Source organism: Amblyomma mixtum, chromosome 7, assembly GCF_055824585.1.
Source record: "Amblyomma mixtum isolate Tamu chromosome 7, ASM5582458v1, whole genome shotgun sequence".
Taxonomy (NCBI): domain Eukaryota; kingdom Metazoa; phylum Arthropoda; class Arachnida; order Ixodida; family Ixodidae; genus Amblyomma; species Amblyomma mixtum.
This window is the reverse complement of record NC_143018.1, coordinates 59872705-59893342: the sequence shown is the minus strand read 5'-3', so window position 1 is coordinate 59893342 and position 20638 is coordinate 59872705. Positions and strand designations below refer to the sequence as shown.

The following is a 20638-nucleotide window of genomic DNA, read 5'->3' as shown; positions in this document are numbered from 1 at the left end:
AACATTTTCTCCTTTTCAACTTAGTGTGTAACGTACCGTGGCGACATATAGATATATATATATATATATCGCTGCATTGCTTAGCTCTTTTTCCCCATTGTTTATTCCACTGCTGTCTCATCTAGCTTGCATGTTGAATTAGGCACATATTTTAGTGATATCGGGCGAAAACTAAACGTGAACACCGCCCATATATGACACAGTTTTTCACATTGCTATATTCAGTTTCACTGAATAATTACAGTCTGATTAATTAGTTCTGCATAAACGGTCACTGCAAAGTATATTCAGCTATTATACGTACACATTATACATATGCCGTACCAAACTCTTGAAAAATAAAGGGCGTCTTAGTGTTCACATTTGAATTTGGCCCGGTATTACTTAAATCGTGCACTGCTTTTGTATTATGTGCCCGCCATTATAGTACTTTTGCGCATTTCTCCGCTACCTCTCAATGTGCGATGAGAAGTGTGATACTTGCAAGGAGGTGTTAGTGCTTTTTTTTTTACTCTGTAAATATCTGCAATTTCATGCGCCATTCAATTTCATGCGCCAGACAGCCGGTGCTACAGTACCTTATATGGCTTTTTTCATTATTTATATTTTATCCCACCGTTTTCCTGTTCTTTTTATTTGTGCAGCTGGACCATCCTTGAGCGAGCAATTATATGTCCGATATCTGTGTTCATTAACCAAGAATAAATCCATCAGCCGCGTGTATTCACTCTTTGTTGCTGTTAACTACCCCTGTGCTTTAAATGATTGTTCTAATGAACAAATATGAACATGAACATTGCTCAACCCGCTGCCTTGTCTTTTGTTCACCCCATGATATTGGAATACAAGGCTAGATAGAAATATGTGTTACGTTCACTAAGAATTCGAAGGTAAAAGTTCAGTCATGCTTTGATAAGCATAACCTGTGAGAAAGGAGTTTGTAACCAACAATTAATTAGAAGCACGAGATGCTATTCACACACACTGCTTTCCTCTGTGATTCCTTAACTGCAGCTAAATTTGTGCATCTCGGCAGAAACCTTTATTTCGACACGGGAAGAAATAACTGCAAAGTAGTAAGCTTTGTTGAAGACCATATGCCTTCAAACATCCCACATGGGCGTGTTCTGGCTGTGCGTGTGAAGCAGAAACTTTAAACCAATATCGAATAACGACAAATGTCGCACGCTTTTCCCATGCCTGCATGGCATCTGCAGAAAGGCATACAAAAAGTGCAGTGATCAATACAAACACAGCGAATAAGTAGCCCCTCTAAAAAATACAGTAGCAATTGCATCGCGCGCAAAAACAGCTGGAAACAGAACTGCTCAGCTGCAATGTAGCCCCGGTATCACCGTACCCGCTACACGCCGGGCGGCCAACGTGGTGAACCAGTTGCACGCAGCGCCCTCTCTCGGGAGCCCGTGGCGGTCATCGCAAAAGTAGCCCACTCTCTGCTGCCGGTCGTCACACTGCCCAATATTCTAGAGGACTGTACATGGGGTGTCAGACACACAAGGTTGCCTATAGAAACTACCCCAAAAGAGGCCACGAAATGAGAAACATTTAAAATACATTTGCACTGCAGCAAAACATCACTTCGCTGCGAAATTTCACAGAAAACTGCGGAGAGTTACTTATCCTGAAAGCTTCAGTAAAATCCATGGGGGTGTCAAAAATGCCGGAGTTGCCCTTTAAAGGGGTCATGACATGGTCTACCAACAAATCGTGGTTTTAGGTTGCAGCTACTAACCACTATGTTATTATGCGTAATTAAAAAAAGAAGTAGGGCTCTATGCACGCATTTGAGCTGGGAATTTCAATTAGAAGTCATCGGCTCTAGACATGCCCCACATGCCCCACCTTCCTCCATGACACGCCCCCTCCGTCTGGCAGCCATATTGAAGCAGCCCGAGTGACGCCATGACCCGACAACACAGTTGTCTGCTGCAAAACACTGCAAAACTGCCATGCACACGGTCAACGCAGGAAACATTTGAAATGTGTTAGACTCGCTCGATTTACGGCACTTGATCATGAGAGACTAATTAAAAAGAAGCCCTTTTATAAACAATAAACTTTATTGCACAACCGCTCACTCAGCTTTGAATGCCAATCTTGTCGGCCATCACAGGACTGCGACTTGGCCTTTAAAGTCATCAAGGTACAATAATAGAATACTGGAAGCATAGACATCTCATGTTTTTAAGGAATGTAGAGTAAATATTGCAATAGCACAATCCAAAACACATGCAACTGAAAAAAAAAAAATAAGAACAGAGCGAATGTGCTGAAGCAACGATGGACTAGCATGATAATAATACCCAGTGGCAAAGGAACATCAGATGATCAGATGTATAATCGCTACCACATATGCTGCGTTTTGACAAAAGCATCAAAATATATGGCACCAAAGAAACAGTGCACACTAACATTGCTTGACCAAACTAAAGACTTATCTGCTCTCTTGAGAGCCAACTCTCTGCCTTTTCCAAAAAGCAAATAGAGTACTAATTTACTTTAAACAAATCAAACATGAACAACCTTGTAGCTTTTCTGTTAGTAGTACACACTCTAGGAACAACACTGGGAGCTTTTATTCTGTCATGACTATTAGAATAGTATTTGTACACACTATGTGCTCAAACAGGTTATCCAAGGAAGAAAGGCTGGCTGCTTTAAATAGTCTGAGGCACGCTTTATCACAGGTGTTGTAAACACGCCTGTTGACTTCCTTAAATAAACTGAGAGAACCTGTATCACATATGGTGCAAAGGACACTTTTAGTCACGTTTCTCAATATCCAGTTTGTTAATAGAGTACTAATTCATTGAAACAAATCAAATATGAACAACCTTGTAGCTTTTCTATTAGTAGTACACACTCTAGGAACAACACTGGGAGCTTTTACTCTGTCATGACTATTAGAATAGTATTTGGACACACTATGTGCTCAAAAAGGTTATCCAAGGAAGAAAGGCTGGCTGCTTTAAATAGTCTGAGGCACGCTTTATCACAGGTGTTGTAAACACGCCTGTTGACTTCCTTAAATAAACTCAGAGAACCTGTATCACAGATGGTGTAAAGGACACTTTTAGTCATGTTTCTCACTATCCAGTTCGTTCTGGATTTCCTTTTTTCCAAACAGTTAACAGCACGTGACCATACTATCCCCCCTAAGCCTAGGCTACAAACTTTCCGGCATAGAAAGGCACGCACATTTTTAAATTGCAGAGGTAATGTAAAACACTGCTCCCTGTCCTATTACAGTAGTATGCCATTTTGTGTATTTGCATGAGCGGTTGCTGCCAATACATAAGCCAAGGTACGCTACAGAATGCATAAAAGTTTCAAAAAGGCAACAATGTGACATATATTTTGGTTTGTGAAAATAGAACCATTGTTGGTACTATGTGTAGATTTCAAAACAAACAAGTAGAGTTTTTATACAAAAAATCTGAATAAAGTTAAAATACAGGCAAAAGTTGGCACTGCTAGATATGAGTACTGTGTTGAGCATAAAGGTACTTTCTAAAATTTGTTTGGTCAAATAATTCACACAGATTAAACAAACAAGGGCAAAAATTTACCCCGAGGGACATTCAACAGAGTGTAACAGAGTTTCAATATGTACAGTCGCCGTCAAAAGTAAATGGAAGGCGACTTTGTCAAAACATTTTATTTCTTTAAATCTAAACCATAGTGGTCCATGCTTGTTGGTGCACAGTGCAATTCGCACAATCACAATTAGGCTGCACATATGTATTCAAGGATGCAAGAATTGAGGGGGCAATCATAAAATTTTTTCGTTAATATTGCCTTCCATTTACTTTTGACGGCACCTGTACATACCCAAACTTCAACAGTGCTGTTTTTACTGCTTTCTAATCTGTGATAGAGTTCTTACCCACCAATCTACACCTCTTTCTCTCTCTCTTTTTTTTCGTTTTTCTTTCTTTTGTAACCATGGAAGCATTTGAGTGCTTTGCATTTTTATCTTGTGAGCTGTCTGCCTACGTTCGATTTGTATTTACTACCTTCATGTTGGCATCGTGTAGAATGTGGTACCTTTTTTTATTCTTTAAGTACTATTCCTGTACAAGCTACACCTCCTGTAATTCCTGTAGAACCTACCCCAATGACCCCTTTGTGGGATCATGGGGTAATAAATAAAGGGGTAATAAATAGCTAATAAATAAAGCATCAGGTAACAAAAATTGTGTAAGTAACAGAACTAAACCTGCAGTAATGGCCTCCGCACCATGAAAAAAAAATGCACAATAAACAGCAGTAGTAGCCAGAAACATTTCAATGGCCATTTAAGTTAAGCCTGCAGAACAGCAGTTCTTTGAACCATAGAGACCACGCCTTCTGGTTAAAGAGCTCTGCGAGTCACAGGCTTGGAATCATGGATTTAACAAAACACAAACGTAACAACAAAGGTTCCGCAACAGGGCTCATCACTAACACAAGACAATGCACCTGAAAACCCAACGGTTAAACAAATAAACCAACCACAGTGAAGCATTCACAAGCAAACAAACAAGGCCAGCTTTCAAGTGTTCCATGCACAGTCTAGCAAAAGAACAGCAGTTCGCAATTGGTAGCTAGGTGCTGGAAGTAGTAAGAGAATATGTCTATTTAGGGCAGGTAGTGACAGCTGATCCAGATCATGAGAGGGAAATAACTAGAAGAATAAGAATGGGATGGAGCGCATATGGCAGGTTCTCTCAGATCATGAATGGCCGTTTACCAATATCCCTCAAGAGAAAAGTATACAACAGCTGTATCTTATCGGTACTCACCTATAGGGCAGAAACGTGGAGGCTAACAAAGGGGGTTGAGCTTAAGTTAAGGACAATGCAGCGAGCTATGGAAAGAAAAATGATAGGTGTAACGTTAAGAGATCAGAAGCGGGCAGAGTGGGTGAGAGAACAAACGCGGGTTAATGACATCCTAGTCAAAATCAAGAGGAAGAAGTGGGCTTGGGCAGGGCATGTAATGCGAAGGCAAGATAACCACTGGTCCTTAAGCGTAACGGAGTGGATTCCAAGAGAAGGCAAGCGTAGCAGGCGGCGGCAGAAAGTTAGGTGGGCGGATGAGATTAAGAAAATTGCGGGAATACGGTGGCCGCAACTGGCGAAGGACAGGGTTGACTGGAGTCAGGTTGATGATGATGATTATGCACTGCTTGATAAGTGTGAGTCCATGCCATCACACGGGCCAAGCAGTCTACGGCTGGAATCTTTGGACCCTGACTTGGCAGCAGAAAGACCCAGATGCTCTTGTCTGAAGCCAGGAAGAGGTGGGACTGGGTCCCAGAGTGAGAGCTAGTGGCATTTCTGAAACAGAGGTGACATTTGATGCTATATAAAATACGGGTGTTTGGTAATGCATTCAAAAACACATAGTAAATGTCTCGTAAATTGTGGAGAAATTGATGTGTCATATTTCTATTATGTAGTTGTACCAGATTTTTGGCAAAAGTACCACACGACAGATCGTGGGCACCATTCAGAAACCACACTGAAGTGTTTCTCTGCAGTTCGTAGCGTGGTCAGTCACACAAACAATGTTCATGAGAAAACGTGTAGTGAATTTTTGCTGGTGGCAATTTTCGCTGGTGGTCATTTCTGCTGGTGGCCATTTCTGCTGGTGGCCATTTCTGCTGGTGGTCATTTCTGCTGGTGGTCATTTCTGCTGGTGGTCATTTCTGCTGGTGGCCAGTTTTGATGGTGGCCATTTTTGCTGGTGGCCATTTTTGCTGGTGGCCATTTTTGCTGGTGGCCATTTCTGCTGGTGGCCATTTTTGCTGCTGCCATTTTTGCTGGTGGCCATCAGTGGACCAGGCATGTACGTGGCCTGTCACCATGCTACATTTGCAAATATGCTGACCAAAGGTCCGCAATCCGCCACCTGAAACAATGCTTTGACATTTATCGCCTGGTCCAGTCTGCGGACCAGGCCTCACAGATCGGAAGTGGGACGTGACATGAGGCTTGGTCCAAGGGCCAAAACAGGTCCGTGGTCTGCTACCTCGAAACCCCTTAGACTATTGTTGGTACAATCCAAGGCCCATTGAGCTCCAGACCTACACATATAGCACTGCCCCAGCATGCCTTTGTTAGTTCATTCTTTTCACTGAGAACCCTTTGTACAACAAGGTACATGGCACTATATACAGTGTGTAGCCTGAGCAGGTGAACAAAAAAAATTTATGGTGTCTACTAGCTGCTGCACTCTCCTTCTGCTCTTGCGTGCCTCATGCATAACTTGTTCACATCTGTGTGCAAATTATTACAGTTCGGCGTGAATGAGTGCTGATTAAACAGAAGTGACAAAAAATATGCAAAAGAGAAAAGCAAGAAATAACCGCTGGAATCAATGCTCATTACATTGATCCAGAAAAATTCTACGGGCAGTATGGCATTTGAATGCAAAAATACAGAAACCTTATGTTGCATTTGTTTTAAAACAACTTTGCAAAAATCTGCCCACAGAAGCAAATACTAAACACTACACAACTTGGCCTTCAAAGTTCACAGCACACAACGGCTTCCGAAAGGCCAGGCCTCATCTATTTCGCTCAACAAAATCTGACCGCAAACGCATCAGGATACACAGCACTATTGTTATATATGTGCAGCCAACAGCAAACACCAAGAATCTTTACCATCAGATTCACAAAGCCATTCACTCAAGCCTTTTGCCCTTATCCCCATCTCCTATGCCCCGCACATAGGATATTTGCTGGCTCACTGAAATACTTTTAGGTAGCAAACATGCTAGAACATCTTCCAAAAGGAAGTTTCAGTGTAAGCACGCGTGCGTGCATGCATATGTGCATGTGCTAACAGCATTTGCTCAATTTAAGGTTCACTCTGCCGACAGTTTAGAATGGAATTCTTTTTGTCAGGGCTGGTTTACAGGGCTCTGAACCAACCGAAATCAAACCTTAACCACACAAATACACATGCACAGCAGCAATGTTCTTTACAAAACCTCTCAACTCAGCGTGAGGCAAAAGTAAACAGAATATAACTTACTCACAGATATCAGCTCGCAGCCTGCACATGAACACGGATAACGCCTCCCGCCATTTTCGGTCCGCAGGCATTAACCGTTCGGCAACGTCCACAGTGCTGGAACTTGATGTAACGGACACTCACCGGGTAGTCTTTGAAAACGTGTCTAACCTGCAAGTGACAGTCTCAGGTCTGAATTCGCACAATTTTCTGTTTATTTCTAATATGCAGAACAAAAACAGGGATACGTAGGACAAGGGACATCAACCCGCAATTTTGGACAAAATGATTGTAAACACCGGCCATGGCCAAGATTTTGTATGCCACAGATTACACAGCTATAGTCCCGATAAGCTTAAGCTGCAGCAGGCGGTATTGAAAGTTAAATGAAATCTATTTCAGAAGCTCTATATCAATGCTATAATTTACACTTTGGAGACGCTTGACGGTGGAATATTTTGGTTAGGGTGAACTTGAAAGGAGCACGAAAACTGTGTTTCGTAGCATATGGCAGGTGTGGCGCACACAAGAAAAGCCAAGGGGGGAAGTTGCATGTTTGGGCTTTGGTTTTCTTAAATATTACTGTACCATGCCACACACCACATAACTGTTCCACACCTTCACACTCCCTGAGCAGCCAAAGCGACCCCTTAAAAATTGTCTGGCTCTGCCACCAACCCCAGGTGCCTTAAAATGGCTGTTCACTTGGAAATGACACAAACAACCCAACAACGAACACATAATTACAGAAAAAAACATCTGTTAATATATATCGGTCACTATTATGAACACTTCAGTTCCATAAAGCCCAACCTGTTTCATGGTCTTATCTTTATTTATTTATTTTTCCCCTCACTAAAACTGTTTGCGCAAAAAGATGCCAGCCTCAAGGCGTCCATGGTTATTCACTGTCTCTGTGCCTTCAGAAAAAAAATAAATAATGAATTCCCATCGCCAAGTGAGGCACATTCTGTTGTGACTGTACTTCGGACCACGTGGGCCCGATCAAGCAGCTACCGTGAACATTCATCGAGGCCGACAACCCCGCGACGGCGGTGGGAAGTGGGATGCTTGGAATGCCCCTCCGAGCCTCAGCGGATTAGTGTAGCAGGAATTTCAAGGGCCATTGTCAGCAGTAACCACAGCGAAATTCCTTGAGCGGATTAGTGTAGCAGGAATGCCGGAGGTATTGTCCGGGCGACCACAGAGGAGGCTACGTGCCGGCGCCGGTCACGCTGGCGGATAATTGAAGAATTCTGTGTCCCCGACTCGCGTTCTGGGCAATCGGCGGGGAAGCAAGTTCATTCACCTGCTGGAAGACTTCGGGAGATTCCTTTCCCGCAGGGCTGGATGAGTCGGCATCTCCTCCTCTCATCGACCCCGCTGCGAGAGAGTGGAAAAGCTCGCACCTGCCCAGCCGTGGGTGGTAACAAGAACGTCCCCTTCGGTCCATCCGATTGGACAGTGCTCGTCGACCATTATTCCCCAGCCAGGGATCTGGGGAAACCGAAGGATATTTAACTCGGCCGTGAGTGTGGCCGAGAGAAGCCTGCTAGCTCCAGTCGACTACGGTTGACGAAGACGTTCCCCTTCCACTGAGAGCCATTCTCAGTCCCGCTCTTGTAAATAATGTAAATAATCATGTAACCATGTAAATACAGTTTTTCCTTCACTTCCCCTACTCCCCGTCTCCGGCCCACGTTTCCTTCCTCCTTCGGCAATGCGGCGGTGATCCTGGACCCGATGCCTGGTGGGACACGCTACTAGGACGGCAAAATATATCAACTGGTGGCAGCGGTGGGATCTTCCACGCTTGGTCCTGGCTTCAGCAGTGGTGAGCGCTTGACTTTCTTTAAGAATCTGCCAGGCTTGATAACTCTGGAAATTTATCACTACCTGTAGATTGTTTTTCTGCACGTGCTCGCTTAAGCATTTCACGTAGCAGCTTATTTTATGAAAGTCCTCGTTCGGGAATTGCCATGGATTTGAGCAAGCTAAAGAAGCCAGAGTTGATGTTGCTGTGTGAAAAGCTGGGTATTGAGGCCAGGAAAAGTCACAGAAAGCCGCAGCTGATAGAGGCTATTAGGGAATGTGGTGCTAAGGAGGAGGGTGACAAAATTTGGGAGACCTGGGAAGTCATTCAGGAGGGAATCAGGAACGCTAAGGAGAAGGCCGTCAGGGTTGAAAAAGAACGCAAGGAGGAGGCCGACAGGGTTGAAAAAGAACGCCTTTACCGCAAGGAAGCCGCTAAAAAGGAGGCTGACAGGTTAGATAAAGAAATTGCTCTAAAGCGTTTGGAGTTGCAACAAATTTTAGAGGCGAAGCACGCCAACAGGAATTCGACATTAAATCAGGAGGTTTCGGCGCGAAAAGAAATTAAAGTCGGCAATGAAAACTGCGTGTCTTTGCCCATTGCCCGTGTCGCAAACGAGAGCCCGCTCGGGGTGCGTCTGACCGAGGCAGCCATCTCCCAAAACCTGCCTAAGCAGCATCACTCGATTTCCTCAAATCGCTCGGATATGCTGCCCAAAGAAAAGGGCCTTTGTTTTGGAGATAACGCTGCGCAGGTCCTTACCACTTCGAAGGCTCGTGAATTCGCAGCGCCAGCAGAGCACGTAGTTGAAGAGGGCAAACCTGACAGCGACTGTGGAGCTCCAGGCCAGAGCGCGGCGTTAGCTGAAAAGCGCGATGCCGCGCAGATTTCCCTTTCAACCCAGAAAGACGTAGGCGCAGCGCAAAAATGTCGTCCTCCAGAAAGCAGGTGCGCGCTGAAGGAGGCAACTGCAAGTTCTATTGTAAGCGAGGAATGCGCCTCAGCGCTGCCTCGAAACAATGATCAGTTCAACGATGAGGGAACGACAGCCGCTCGCGACCGAACACCCGAAAATGAGTTATGCTCCACTGAAACCAGCGTGTCTTTGCCCATTGCCAGCGTCGCGATCGAGAGCCCGCTCGAGGTGCGTCTGACCGGGGCAGCCGTCTCCCAAAACCTGCCTAAGCAGCATCCCTCGATTTTCTCTAATCGCTTGGATATGCTGCCCCAAGAAAAAGGCCTTTGTTTTGGAGATAACGCTGCGCAGGTCCTTACCATTTCGAAGGCTCGTGAGGTCGCGGCGCCAGCAGAGCACGTGGTTGAAGAGGGCAAACCTCAACCTGTAAGCTCGAAGCCTGTAAATTCTCACGGTGATGAGCTAGAGCAGGCTTTGTCACAAACAGACGATGAGACGAACGCCGGCGACTTAAGCTGTGACGGCTCCGCGTTACCACATGACGAGCCAGCCCAGGACTTACTCACTACTAGCACAGGGGTAAAGAGTACCGATAGTAGTGCAGGCGATAGTGAGTCTTCCGAATCAGGCGCAAGTGATGACCTGGAGCTAGGTGAGGAATTGAATTCCAATCTTGTGTTACCCCACTCGGATGGCTTTCTCGAACTCCTTCGTGTGGACAGAGAAACGTTCACCGCTGAGCAAGAGAAAGACCAATCTCTACGCAAGTTGAGTCCCCAAAGTGACATAGGTGTGTCACGGGAGAAAATACCTTTCCAGCTCCGTTCTGGCCTGCTGTACCGCCAGTATAAGGATAGGAAGGGTATCCAACACGACCAACTTACTGCCCGCGTCGCGATCGAGAGCCCGCTCGAGCTGCATCTGACCGAGGCAGCCGTCTCCCAAGACCTATCTATGCAGCATCCCTCGATTTTCCCAAATCGCTTGGATATGCTGCCCAAAGAAAAGGGCCTTAGTCTTGGAGATAACGCTGCGCAGGTCCTCACCAGTTCGAAGGCTCCAGAATTCACAGCGCCAGCAGAGCACGCGGGTGAAGAGGGCAAACGTGGCCCTGTAACCCTCATAAACTCTCACGGTAGTGAGCCAGAGCAGGCTGGATCACAAACTGACAATGAGGCGAACGCCGACGACTTAACCTGTGACGGTTCCGCGATGGCTAGTGACGCGCCCCGCAAACCAACAGCGAGGGTTTCCACGGAGCGGAAGCGTATAGAGGTGGCCAAACGGGAATAGTTAATCAAGGGGGAAGTGCGGCTCTTGTTGACTGCTCGACTGAAATCCGAACCGCGTAGCCGCCCCAATTTGGCACCTCGGTGCTCAAGAGTTCGCACCCGCCCCATGGGAACACAAGCCAAGAGAACGCAATGCGCGAACCCGATCCGAGAGAGACGGATACGCTGGCACGGCATTCGCACTCGTCCGTTCCCTTCTCGCGTTCTGCTATCTGAGCGTCAGCCAAACTTCAGAACCATGAGACTTGGACGAGGAACAGTTAAGGGTCCTAAGCTGAAATTCCTAGCCTTGTGTCCTGTTGCACCTGCTAGAGCAGCTATTGGACCGCGGCCGCGAAGGGGGCGGCTGAAAAATAGGAACCAGTAAATTCCTCTAATCGTAACGCTGTTTCTGGACGGTTCATTCATTTCATTTTCATTTCATTTTATTTCGGACAACAATACATGGTGTCCGCGGGGAGAGGCTAAAGGAGACTGTAGTGTCTCCTATTCAGTTTATTGCTTGTTTCTTTTGTTCATTTAACTCTCCTGTACTGAAATGCAGGCTGAAATTCCTAGCATTATGTAATGTCTCATCTGCTAAAGCAGCTGTCGGACCACGGCCGCGCAAGGGGCGGATATGACGCATAATCTCATGTTGAGTTTAATGCTTGTTTTTTTTTGTCTTTTGTTCATTACACTCTCCTATGCGAAATGAGAGCGAAATTTCGGAGCTTGGCATTGCGGGACTCAGTTCACATGCGTTGCCGAAAGGTGCGAGTAATGGCAACGCTGATGGCCTCAACCGAAGCTTTCCCGTGTAATGCCCTTTCCTGACTCCAAGGACGTTAATCCGCTATGCAAATTTGTATTTTGTTTTTTGCTTTAGCGGGAATCATTTTTGTCTGTTTTGTATGTGTGTTCAGCAGCTCCACCTTCCCTTTGTGCTCTCACGGGCGGTGGCTTTCTGTGACATACACCGTGCTACGGCACCCCCCCCCCCCCCCAAAATTTTAGGAAATTTTTCCCTTTTGGCTAAACAAGCTCTCTGTATTCTGGTTTGGTCAAACTTGGAAACTTTCGGAGGAGGACGTAAATTTCACGCGACAGCTCATTTTCTCTAAACAGACTTTGTCGACCGAAAACAGCAAGCAGTTCTTAAAGTCGGTTTGGCGCTTTCTGCTTGTTGGGCTGTGTACCTTGCTGGTTGAGACCGTTACAGTTGTCAACGAAGCAAGAAGAACCTTTGGGCCCAGTGTGACCAAAAGCCGAACGGACACAACTCCAGGTCTCTGCGCGCAGCAGCGTTGGCTGCAACCACTACGAGACCTCTTCGGGCGGCGGACGTGCTGTTGTGACTGTACTTCGGACCACGTGGGCCCGATCAAGCAGCTACCGTGAACATTCATCGAGGCCGACAACCCCGCGACGGCGGTGGGAAGTGGGATGCTTGGAATGCCCCTCCGAGCCTCAGCGGATTAGTGTAGCAGGAATTTCAAGGGCCATTGTCAGCAGTAACCACAGCGAAATTCCTTGAGCGGATTAGTGTAGCAGGAATGCCGGAGGTATTGTCCGGGCGACCACAGAGGAGGCTACGTGCCGGCGCCGGTCACGCTGGCGGATAATTGAAGAATTCTGTGTCCCCGACTCGCGTTCTGGGCAATCGGCGGGGAAGCAAGTTCATTCACCTGCTGGAAGACTTCGGGAGATTCCTTTCCCGCAGGGCTGGATGAGTCGGCATCTCCTCCTCTCATCGACCCCGCTGCGAGAGAGTGGAAAAGCTCGCACCTGCCCAGCCGTGGGTGGTAACAAGAACGTCCCCTTCGGTCTATCCGATTGGACAGTGCTCGTCGACCATTATTCCCCAGCCAGGGATCTGGGGAAACCGAAGGATATTTAACTCGGCCGTGAGTGTGGCCGAGAGAAGCCTGCTAGCTCCAGTCGACTACGGTTGACGAAGACGTTCCCCTTCCACTGAGAGCCATTCTCAGTCCCGCTCTTGTAAATAATGTAAATAATCATGTAACCATGTAAATACAGTTTTTCCTTCACTTCCCCTACTCCCCGTCTCCGGCCCACGTTTCCTTCCTCCTTCGGCAATGCGGCGGTGATCCTGGACCCGATGCCTGGTGGGACACGCTACTAGGACGGCAAAATATATCAATTCCAACACTGCCTTTCTAACACAACACTCTCGCTTTTATCAACAGCTGCCTATGTGGGTGCTTCAAGGAGTTTGATTGTTGCTCCTCCTGTTTAACAAATGCTTGTTTTTACATTTAACTTTATCGCCAGGTCACACTGATAAACTTGAATTAAAACTCAAAAGATTTTGTTCAAAACATTTATCATTACTTAACCCTTTTAGAGTGACAGGTGTTACAGGTAGTGATGCAAAACTATCGATACTATCGATAGTTCATTCACTATCGAACTATCGATGGTAAAAAAGACTATCAATAGTAGTATCGATAATACCATCAATAGTACTTTCGACAGTTCTATTGATAGTGCTATCGATAGCCCTATCGATACTACTTGTTATATGTAGTACTATCGATTCTATAAAATCAACCACGCGTACCCAATGCATCCTTAACTTGGTTTCCTGAGTGTGTCGTATGGAGGTCATGGTATGAGTAATTGACAGGACTACCTTGTTTTCGCGGCCTACACATCACCGAGCTTTGCAGACGTTCCCTATGTAAAGTATCACAAATGTTTTGGTTATATTGCAGGCCAGCAAATGCATAATATCAATACTGTTACTATCAATAGTCTTACCATCGACAGTTTCACTATCGACACTCCTTCTATCGATAGCGGCACTATCGATAGCAATACTATCGACAGCAATACTATCAATAGTTCTTTTATACTATCGATAGTTTCAAGAAAACTATCGATACTATCAATAGTCAATTTTCTGATAGTTTTGCATCACTAGTTAGAGGACCATATTGCGAGATCTGTTTTGGGAGTGTCCACATCATGTGCACCTGCAAAAGGAGGCACACATCACAAGGTGCAATCAGTTCACCTACACCTTAATATCACATTCTGGGCATTTGTTTTGTCAACTGTCAGTCACTTTAACTTAATATGCTACTGAAGTAGGGTGTTGGTCTGGTGCAGTATATGAAGTGCCTGGAACTTGCAAAGCCTTCCTGTCTGCCTGAGCACATTTGCCATAAAATACTGAGGTGCACCACTTTGTGCCTCAAATAGAAAGTGCTCTGGCTAGTGCATGCAAAGCCAATATGCTGTCTAAAGACATGCTGGAGGTGGCCACAGATGTGTGCTCGAAAGCAAGCCCTTACCTCACTCCACTCTTCAGATTTCATCCATTGAGAGGAGAACTTGACCAGTTTTTCTTTTGCCCCACTGAGAAGTGACACAGACAACTTGTATTCACCGTTAGAACCAGGTCCAGTTGTGTACCTAGAAAAAGAAGTAGAAAAGGCAAGAGTTCGGTGCACCAAGACAATTACACTTTGTCAAAATGTGGGAAAAGTTAGTGAGCATTAAATAAGATGAGCAAGACACCCAGGTTTTATTGCTGTGCCACTATGACGTCGGTGTAAACTATGCATACATTGAAAGACAAGCACTGCAAAAATATCCTAGCACATTTATAATGAAAAGTGCATTATTTATAAAGAATGAATATATTTGCTTTCTCATAAAAATGAGTAACAGGAAGTATACAGGTGTAAAAACTGAAAAAGAGCCCGTACAGTGGCAAACAACGAAATATAAATATATAAAAAAGTACAAGTAGATTGAAAGCTTCAGGCACATTAACGCAACACCCTGAGGTAGAGCCGCTCGCCCGGTCGTGCATCGTATAGTCGGCCGTTATGGATAGCGTTCAGGCATACAGTAGAAGGGGGATTCCCACCTGCTGTGGTGATTGTGACATAATTGGCGCTTTCAATGACGACTTAAAAATTCAGTCCTTAATGAGGATCTAGAAAGTGCACTGTTTAAGCCCTCAAACAGCCAGCACCGACGCAGCTGTCGCGGCCTTTCACTGCGAGCAGTTGTCCCTGAGTGGTGGCGCCGCGGCGGGCACACGGAGAACTAGGCCCATGATGCCATTTCTGTGCGACGCGGCGGGCCGCACCTCGCTGTGCGCTTTGCATCAAGCAGCCGTGACATTACTATGCAGTTGAGCCCAAATACATAGAATTATTCACTATATCAAGCCTGTAACGACTTTGAGTGGAATATTAGGTCCTTCTGCATATCAAATTATCAATGTAGCTATTTTCTGATCCCTTTTGCATTCGATATATCCAGGTTCGACTTAGCTGGACACAGTTTAAGAACAAAGCGTCAGATGTCCCTCAAAGGAGACACTCCAGCCAATGGTGTCGACCGAATTTCATGACACTGTGGTTAATCTAATTAAGTCATGGTTAATCCCCTTGCCAGTCTAGAGATGCCAGTCTAGTAAGTCTAAGGGGATTAGCTGTGAAGTCATGAACATTGGTTGACGCCATTGACTGGAAGGCCTGCTTTGAGGGGCATTGGCCGCTTCGTTCTTGAGTTGTATCCAACTATAGTACAGATATCTAATGTATTCAGCAAAAAAGCCATGTGGTACACCACCGTGCACTTGACGCATAACTGCATAAAAGCGATACATCCGCTGCCTCCAATGGTGTCAGCCAGCTGAGAGAGAGTGTTGAAAATGATGAAGCGAATCACGCGCTAACCTAGATTGAGCGTGCAGTTGACGCACTGGCCCCAGCAAGAAGCACACAAAGATTTCCATAGACTAAGAAATGTTCAAGACGCTCACAGCAAAACTAAATGTCCCGAAGCATGGTAACACATCAAAAGTGATTAAAAAAAAAGGTAGGTTTCAGCAAGTGCGAAGCACGTACCATTCTGAGACTTCTATGTGTGGCCGCCTGCCCATGATTTCTGGAAGAATGCCTTCTCTTTCCATGTCAATAATTTGGTACTTGGTGCATCTTAATGGTGATGAGGCTACAAAATAGCCTTGTGTACCTGCAGGGAGGAAAATCGCATCAGCCCAGGTCCTGGCCAAAGGTATGCTTAAACACCTCTCAGTCCACCACAAGAAGTGCATTACTATTGCGTAGTTGAGTGCCTTACAAGCTAGACTGCACTGAACGCATTTCAGTGCGAAAGCAATACTTCATGATGTCAAGCTGGCTCACCAGTTTGTGTGAAGCTTGACATTGAGGGTGACCTTGGGTAAACCATGAATAAATAAATATTACCACAACTGGGATTCGAACCCGCGAAACTCAGGCGTAAGATTTTTCCATCGAGGTATGGTGAAGGGACCAAAGGGACCTTTTCCCCTTTCACCCCAAAAGAGCTGAGCACCAGGCCAGGGGAAATCTTTTACCCAATAGAAAACCGGTGGGTACCTGGCAGCACTGGGGATTGAACCCAGTACCTCCCAAATGTGAGGCAGATGCTCTACCGCAAGGCCACCGCTTCAGTCCATAGCTTTTAGTAAAGCTTCTCAGCTTCGCCAGTTGCACAAGATGCGCTGCACTGTAAAAAAATTGGAGGGGACACCTAATCTGCCTTAAGGGTACAACGCGATAGCATATATATGCAGAAGGTCATTCTCTACTTTACATTCATAGACTCGTGGGCGTCCTCGTACCCCTCCTGGCACAGCGGTGCAGCGGTTAAGCGATGCACCACTGCCCTGCGATGGAAGGTGCTCCCAACAGTGGGTCTTGTGCGGCCCAGGTTGCTCTTCCCGAGCGACAAATCATTAATTTAACTGCTGCGGTGGGCAGTTTGCTCACTATTAGGCGGGTAGATTGTGATGACGCTGCAAGGTTACGTGACCTAGATGGCCCACCTGCCCCCTACCCAATGAGCACTGGAACTCCCTTGGATGTCCTAGACGTATGCAGGACGTCCGTGGGAGCTCTAGTGTTCGTTGGGTAGAGTGATCCCTGGGGACCACCTGCCAGAGCCATGCCCGTGATTTTTCGCTCACAATGCCGGCACCAGATTTTCTGGTGAACGGGGCCTTTAACATTATCGCATTAAAAAATTTCGTTATCACACACAACGGAACTGCACCTCAAATGTCTCCCCCAAATTCACCACGACTGTGTATGACAGACACCAAGCCTGGGATGGAAGAATTTCAAACCCATATGTCAGGCATGAAGTGCTAGGAGACAGCACTTTGCATGTTTCAAGAAACTGGAGTAAACTTCCCAAAGTTGACCAACACACAGAAGGGAGTCACAAGGGCGACCAGCTGTAGTGTACATGCATATTTGTGTCTATTTATTACAGGACCAACTAGCAGTTATTACACATGCTCTAAGGGAACAACAATGACATTACCAGAGGCAACTCTGACAGTGCTGTGTCCCAGTAGCCACACTGCCACTTATTAGCTGCCCAACTTTATTTTCCCAAGTGTAGGTAACCTCGATGAATTAAGATGTCACTTAAAAAATTTGAAAATTCTAGTAATTCTGATAACCGCACAATGGTAATAAAATTTAAGCAAGTGATGTCACCTTACCTAAAAATGCAAGATCTGCCCCATTTGGATTTCTTGCATATCTAAAGCCGGCCCTTACTTCCTGCCAATTAGTGAATCCATCTAAAAGAAGAAAAACAAACAAACAAAGAGGGGTCAAAAATTTCACAAGGTCAGCTAATTCAGCATGCATACTCATATAAAAATTAGGGGTGTGCGAATATCAAATTTTTAGAATACGAATCGAATACGAATACTTGGTTCTAAATATCGAATCGAATATCGAATAATCAAGGTCAGATGCATTTAACCACTACAAAACATTATTTGAGCACCCAAGAACATCACAGTTCAACTATCAGTGATGAAATGAACACAAAAGATGTGTGTGGCTGCACAAAAAGTATCAAAGTCTCGAACATTATTCATAGAAGAGTGGAAATATCAGAGAAGATAGCTAGTACACAGCATTGATTAAGGCTAGCTTGCCATAAGTACAAAAGCGCGTTGCTGGGATGAACATAAAAGGTTGTCATGAAGGAAAACCGGCTGCTCCACACGGTCAGGCAGAAGAAGTATTTAGTTCCCTTCTAGCTGAAGCGACTTCTCCAGCCACAAAAATGCCCTCTCACTTGGCACTGAACTGGCACGTATTGCGAGATATTTTGTGCAGAGCTCCGACTATACCAGCTTCCCACGCATAGCCACAAAGAAGCTCACCAGCGTAGTCAGCTACTGCATGGCTCAACGTTACGCATTGCTCTGGGCGCCGCTATATTGTTATGTCTCTTTTGATAGGACTTGCGGACCGAAATGAACGCCGGTGCTCGCAATAGAATATTTGGCTGGGTACGAATATTCGCGTCGGATCGAATATTCGAAACAACACGAATACTTAGATTTCGAATCGAATACGAATACTAAAAATATACTATCCGAATTATATTCGAAAATTTCGAATATTCGCACACCCCTAATAAAAATGATTCAGGCAAGCTAAGAGTCAGTGCTGCATTATATGGCACCTTTTACAGCAATATCTGTGCCAGGGAAGTTTTTGGGGAATTACAACACTAGTATGTATATGTAATAACATCGGCTGATGTCACCACTCTTATCATGTGACCTCCAAGAATGGAGCATATTGCTATGTTCAAATGCTGGCTCATATAGAATAAACTCATTTGTGGCCATGCAATCCAGGTTTCTGGGCCTCATAAACTGGGCCACCTCAGTGATGGAGGGTTGACAATATGTGTTTTGATATTGCTGCCATTTCGCCAAAGCAGTTACAGTTTTTTGCAGAGTGAGGAACAGTACAATAGACTTTAACACGTTTATTTACAGAAAGTTTCTGTTCTGCAGAAAGAATCACTGAGCTGAAATTTTCTCAGCAACGAGAGAAAAATTTGTTTCCTCTTGCAGCCCCCGATCTCCAAGCACTGTTTATTGTGGTAGCAGCCTGGAAACGTATCAGGCTGACACAGTGAGCTTGCCGATAAAGATCACCTACATATAGGTTCTGAAAGAGCAGTTCCTTTGCTATTTTCATTATGTTTAATTATTGGCTACAACACATTCCAGAATACAAAATTTAAAAGCTCTCCATCCACGAGGCTCCATGCCCGCAGCCAAAACTGGAACCAGCAAATCAGCAATAGCCTGCCCAGCCAAAACCCATTTTCAACTAGAAATCAAGTTTCAACTGGAAACCTTAATTCAAGTTGGACCGTTCAGGTGGTTCCAAGCATAGAGTTAATATAACGTTCCAAGAATTTAACTGGCCATTAACATGCTTAAATTGGACTACGCCTACTTTGATGTTACATTGTAAATTGTGGGTTTAGCGTCCTAAAGCAACAATGATCTGGAGGGACACTGCATATATACGGTGTTGAAAGCCGCAGTGGCCGGCGCTTCGGAAGTCGCCTGCGCTATAATAAAAAGCCTACCCTACACATCGTTGTACTGTCAAAAGCATCATCTCACAATAAAATAATAGTGTGGTCAATTTCCGCGACGCCTTCGGGAGCGGAGCTGGCGGGCGCCAAGCGAGCCGGACCCCAACGTCGGGCTAGCGGCAGCTGCGAGGCTGTTGTGGCAAGAAATTTGCTCATATCACAGTTGTTACCTCTACGAGCAGCTCAACATTGGTCAGCGATCCTCAAAAATGACACATTTTTCGCATTTCTGATCCCAGGGCTTACTATTTATGTCAAGAACACTCTTTAGCTCGTTTTTACGACGCCGGCAGACGGGATCCAGGCCGACCGGCCGGCCGGCATGCTCGGCGTACTTCACGTTCGCGCAAGAAAATAGAAAACAGCTATGATACCAGAAAGGATGCTTGCTAGATTCGAGCAACGACAGCATGCCTGTGCAAAAGTGGATCTTTCGGCAACGACACCGCCTGCGGCAACGCCGGGCGGCGAACTGCGCGCTGGTCCCAGGTTGCCCTAATCGTCGCTAGGCCTAGTTGGTTTCAAATCGAAGCCGCAGCTGACGGCGCTTCGGAAGTCGCCTGCGCTATAATAAAAGGCCTACTCTTCACATCGCTTTACTGGCTTTACTGCGAACGCGTCCCATAATAAAAGATACGTTCGATTTCCACGACGCCTTCAGCAACGGAGCTAGCAGACGACGACAGGCGAACAGCACCAAGTAGCAGCAGCACCAAAGCGGCTATATGGGATGAAATTTGCTTGTATCACAGTCATCAACTCGGTATTGTCCAACGATCGTCAGATATGATGCATTTTTGACATGCATGTATCCCAGGACTTACTATGGCCGTGAACAAGCAACACCAGTCGCCAGCATCAAGGCTGGCAGGTAGGCCCGGCCGGCGTGGTTTGGCCATTGGTTTAGCCCCCGCTCTACGTCATCATGACGCTACCGCTCTCCGCGCTCGCATTGGCTGCCGCTTCCCGTCGTTGCGTTTGCCGCGTGCGGCCTGGAGCGGTACGCGATCGGCCGAGGGTTTCGCGCGCTCGCGCACTCCCACCTGAGCGCTCCCGCTAGCTCTCTGAGCGGACCGAGCGCACACACCCGCTCTCCATTACACAAAAGAACATTTCATACAGACATGCATGCACATGTCATATCTTGTTCCAA

The 20638-nt window shown here is 45.9% G+C and overlaps 1 protein-coding gene across 2 annotated transcripts; it reads right to left on the bottom strand.

The window, feature by feature from the left end:
• Positions 1 to 2062: 2062 nt before the first annotated feature.
• Positions 2063 to 20420, bottom strand: LOC149336210 (F-box only protein 44-like). Of its 2 annotated transcripts, none has more exons than XM_089552731.1 (6): positions 20310 to 20420; positions 17567 to 17647; positions 15918 to 16044; positions 14346 to 14466; positions 7047 to 7196; positions 2063 to 5342 (listed from the first exon to the last, which is right to left on the bottom strand). In XM_089552731.1, exons 3-5 carry the CDS (start codon positions 15980 to 15982, stop codon positions 7056 to 7058), a joined length of 327 nt encoding a protein of 108 aa, XP_089408857.1. In that variant the 5' UTR covers positions 15983 to 16044; positions 17567 to 17647; positions 20310 to 20420; the 3' UTR covers positions 2063 to 5342; positions 7047 to 7055. The 2 variants fall into 2 exon arrangements, with proteins under 2 accessions (XP_089408857.1, XP_089408858.1); XM_089552732.1 differs by having other exon boundaries at positions 7051 to 7196.
• Between the last annotated feature and the right edge of the window lie 218 nt (positions 20421 to 20638).